Source organism: Cricetulus griseus, chromosome X (assembly GCF_003668045.3).
Source record: "Cricetulus griseus strain 17A/GY chromosome X, alternate assembly CriGri-PICRH-1.0, whole genome shotgun sequence".
In the NCBI taxonomy this organism is placed as follows: domain Eukaryota; kingdom Metazoa; phylum Chordata; class Mammalia; order Rodentia; family Cricetidae; genus Cricetulus; species Cricetulus griseus.
The window spans coordinates 52847440-52851146 of NC_048604.1; the positions used below are offsets into that span (position 1 = coordinate 52847440).

General features: G+C 42.8%; 1 protein-coding gene across 1 annotated transcript; it reads right to left on the reverse strand.

Moving 5' to 3' along the window:
- Nucleotides 1-350: 350 nt before the first annotated feature.
- On the reverse strand, nucleotides 351-2553 carry LOC107980247 (igE-binding protein-like). The gene is made up of 2 exons (XM_027433077.2): nucleotides 2353-2553; nucleotides 351-1966 (listed from the first exon to the last, which is right to left on the reverse strand). The coding sequence occupies exon 2, from the start codon at nucleotides 1585-1587 to the stop codon at nucleotides 727-729; it is 861 nt and encodes a 286-aa protein (XP_027288878.1). The 5' UTR covers nucleotides 1588-1966; nucleotides 2353-2553; the 3' UTR covers nucleotides 351-726.
- Nucleotides 2554-3707: the final 1154 nt, after the last annotated feature.

Here is a 3707-nt window from a genome sequence, read left to right on the forward strand (position 1 = left end):
AGACCTATTGCTTCAACATGCTTAGCCAAATGCCGGGGGAGATTCCATTCTCTAGGGCAGTGAGTGCCTGTGCAACCACTACCTTATCTTTTTTTGTTTGGGTTTTGAGTCTACACACAGTCCAAAGCATAAACACCACACCACTGCAGAGAATTGTGCCAAAAAGTCCCACCCCCACCCATTTCTTAAAATAAGAAACTGCTGATGAAATCCAGGAAGAGCCTGGGAAGGTCTCATTGAACTCCCGACTAATTTGAGGGGAGAAGGTAGAGTTCCAACTTTTGAGGGTCCGAAGGGGCTCTTCGGGTGAGTCTTTTCTGCATCCACAGGGGATTCTCTTCGTCCTGTGGAAAAACACATATAGCTCCCCTGGATCTTATGAGAATAGGATCCGGGCCTCTCCAAAGACCAGTCAAGATATCTTTCCATTTTACCATTTCCTTTGGCCTTTCAGGTTCTGAGGTGTGGCGCTTGGCCGCAGTATGGCCCTGAGCATCAATGTTTAGAAAATTAAGGGTAAAAAGTGCCATGGATATTGCAACTCTTGGCACCGAGGGTAAGGATGCTCCCATTCCCTCCTTTTGTTTGATTAAATAAGACTTAAGCATGTGATGGGCACGTTCCACAATGCCTTGTCCTTGAGGGTTATAAGGTAGGCCAGTCAGATGGGTAACCTCCATCTGTCTGTAGAAGTGCCGGAACTTTTGAGAGGTATAAGCTGGCCCATTATCTGCTTTTAGGATATGAGGCTTTCCCCAGGCACCCCAGGCCTCCAAGCAGTGTTGGAGAACATGCGCGGCCTTTTCCCCTGTCAAAGACTGGGAAAGCCATCTGTAGTTTCCTCCGCTCCTCTAATGGTAAAAAGGAGTCAGTACCAAATTTTTGTTGTGACTCATATAATGGGGGTGCTGATGGAAGTACACCCGCTGGATTAACAGGCCTTGGCCTCATATTTGCTTTCACTTTTGGCAGCCGATATCTACCGGGGTGGTATCTGTCCTCTTTATATCGTGCTGCCTCCTCCTCTAGCTCTGCTTCCTTGCTAGTGTCTAAAATCTCAGAGTCTGAGTTGCTCAGCTCCAAGGCCTCTAGTTTCACCGTAGAGTAGAGACTAGGTTTTGAGTCTTTATTTCTCTTAAATTTACCGGGGTGTGACTGGTCATCCCCTTTCTTCTCTCCCCCCTTTTTTGTATCTTGGGGAGGGCCCTTTTTCTTAGACATGTCCTTCCTTTTTTGAGCTCCCAATCTCTCATCTCGTTCGGTTTTTGACATACTATCCTGTACCTCTTTAAGAGTTTCTTGACTCTCTACTACCGCGGGACGGCAAGCCTCATCCTCTAGACAGTTTTTAATTAATTTCCATATGGCCTTAGTACCTAGACGAAGATCCCCTTCCATGTGCTTTTTATCTAGATCTCTACCTAATTTGTTCCAGGAGGCCACGGTAAGGGACCAGGAACAGGCATACCATGGCGCCATTCTATCCACCTCCTTCACAAAATTTTGGAGTGTGCGGGGAGCAATTTTTAGGTCTCTCTGTTTTAGAACCGTTTGCAAGGCTGTGACTATCGATTGTGAAGAACCCATTATGCTGGCGGCTACCTGGGGTCCGCTTGGTAGGTCAGACAGTTGCGAACTGAAACACCAGCCACGATGAGCACAATATAAGACCAATATGAACAAAAGAAGAATAATCAAGACTAGAGTTAAGGCTTCTACTGACCCATCCCATGGTGGTGACAAATTAAGGCCAAAGTAAAAAAAAAGGGGTATCAGGACTAAGCATACCTCTCTGAACTTACCTCCCTGAAGTTCTGAATCCGCCCCGTCCTCCGAGGGGTCTCCCGCGGCGCCAGCGATGTCAACAAGTTCCCTGGATTTGGCACCATATGTCCTGTGCGATCGTCTCACCAGCAAGAACGGACACAGGACACTCAGATCCCTCTGCAGTAAAGCTTTAATGCATCTTGAGAGACAGATGATCAGCTTCCGATTAGGGAGACCCCGAGCCAAGAATCCCGTCCCCTTATAAAGGCTCATAAGCTCCGAGCAGTGCGTGTACAGCTGGGATAAGTGGAGGACTCATCACCCTATATGACACCACGGGAGAGGCAAGACTAGGCAAGTGGAAAAACACTTTGCACATGTGCACCAACGTTGTTTACTTGATCCGGCAGCGGATGTCAGCGCCATGTGAGTGCGGCTCCTCACAAAAAATATCATCTACTATGATTAAGTAGGCTTTCTTTTAGAGATGTGGTGATATATTATTTCATTTTTTAAAACTTGCCTGAGGATTCAGAAAGTAAAGTCAGCCCCAAGCTATACAAGCCAGGCAGTGATGGTACACACCTTTAATCCTACCACATGGGAAGTAGAGGTAGATGGATCTCTGTTATTTCAAGGCCACGCTGAGCTGCACGAAATATATCCAGTTCCAAAGAGAAACAGCTCATATAAAGATGATCTCAGCACTTGGGATCACAGGCCTTTTGGGATCACAGGCCTTTAATCCCAGGACTCATGAGAGGTATTTAAAACAGGAACAGGGTCTTGGAGCTGGCATTCATTTTCCAGCCACATTGAGGAGAGGCAGCAGTCTGAGGTTTGTGGAGCCAGGATAGCCTTTCAGTCTGAGATAGAGTAAGAGCTAGTAGCAGATCTTCAGCTTGAAACTTGATCACAAATATCAGTCTCTGGTGTTTTATTTTTCATGTTACACGGAGATGCAGGCATTATTTCACATAGATAGAATGGTTAATGTAATCTACCATATAAATAAACAAAAAGACAAAAGTCATGTGATCATATCATTAGATGCGGAAATGCCTTTGATAAAAATCAACACCCCTCATGATAAAAGTCCTGGAGTGGTTATATATACCATGGACATACTTCAACATAATAAAAGCAGATTACAGAAAAGCAGTAGCCAACATATAACTGAATATAGAGAAACTCAAAGAAATTGCACTAAAATAGGGAAGGAGATAAGGCTGTCCTTTCTTTCCATAGTGTTCAATATAATACTTGAAGTCTTAGGTAGAGAAATAAGACAATTAATTGAAAGTAATCATGGGAATACATCTTGGAAAGAGAGAAGTCAAAGTATCTTAATTTGAAAATTATATGATAGTATACAAATTTCCATCTTGAAATTAGTATAGATGATAAACACTTTCTACAAAGTAGCTAGATACAAGACTGACCCATTAAAAATAAGTAGCCCTCCTATATAAAAATGACAAATGGACGGGAAAGAAATCATGGAAACAACCACTTTTCACAATAATCTCAGGTAATATAAAATATTACAATTCTAATCAAGCAAGTGGAAGACTTGTATGACTGAAACTTTAGGACAATTAAGTAAGAAACTGAAGGTGGAATGAGCTCCCTGGAATGATCCCTGGAATGGATCAGTTGAATAAAAAAGAAATCTATAGATTCAATGCAATCCCCATCAAAATTCCAAAACAATTCTTCATAGATCTCAAAAGGACAGTTTTCAGCTCCATGTGGTAATAATAATAAAAAAAAACAGAATAGCTACAACAACCATTAATAATGAAAGAACTGCTGGAGATATGACCATCCTTTACTTCAATTGTACTACAAATTTATAGTAATAAAGACTGCATGACCTTGGCATAAAACAGGCACTTTGGTCAATGGAATTGAGCTGAAGATGCTTGCATAAATCCACA

Bases quoted from the DNA above. Each gene is read 5' to 3' on its own strand.
- LOC107980247 (XM_027433077.2), bottom strand. From the start codon at position 1,587: ATGGGTTCTTCACAATCGATAGTCACAGCCTTGCAAACGGTTCTAAAA.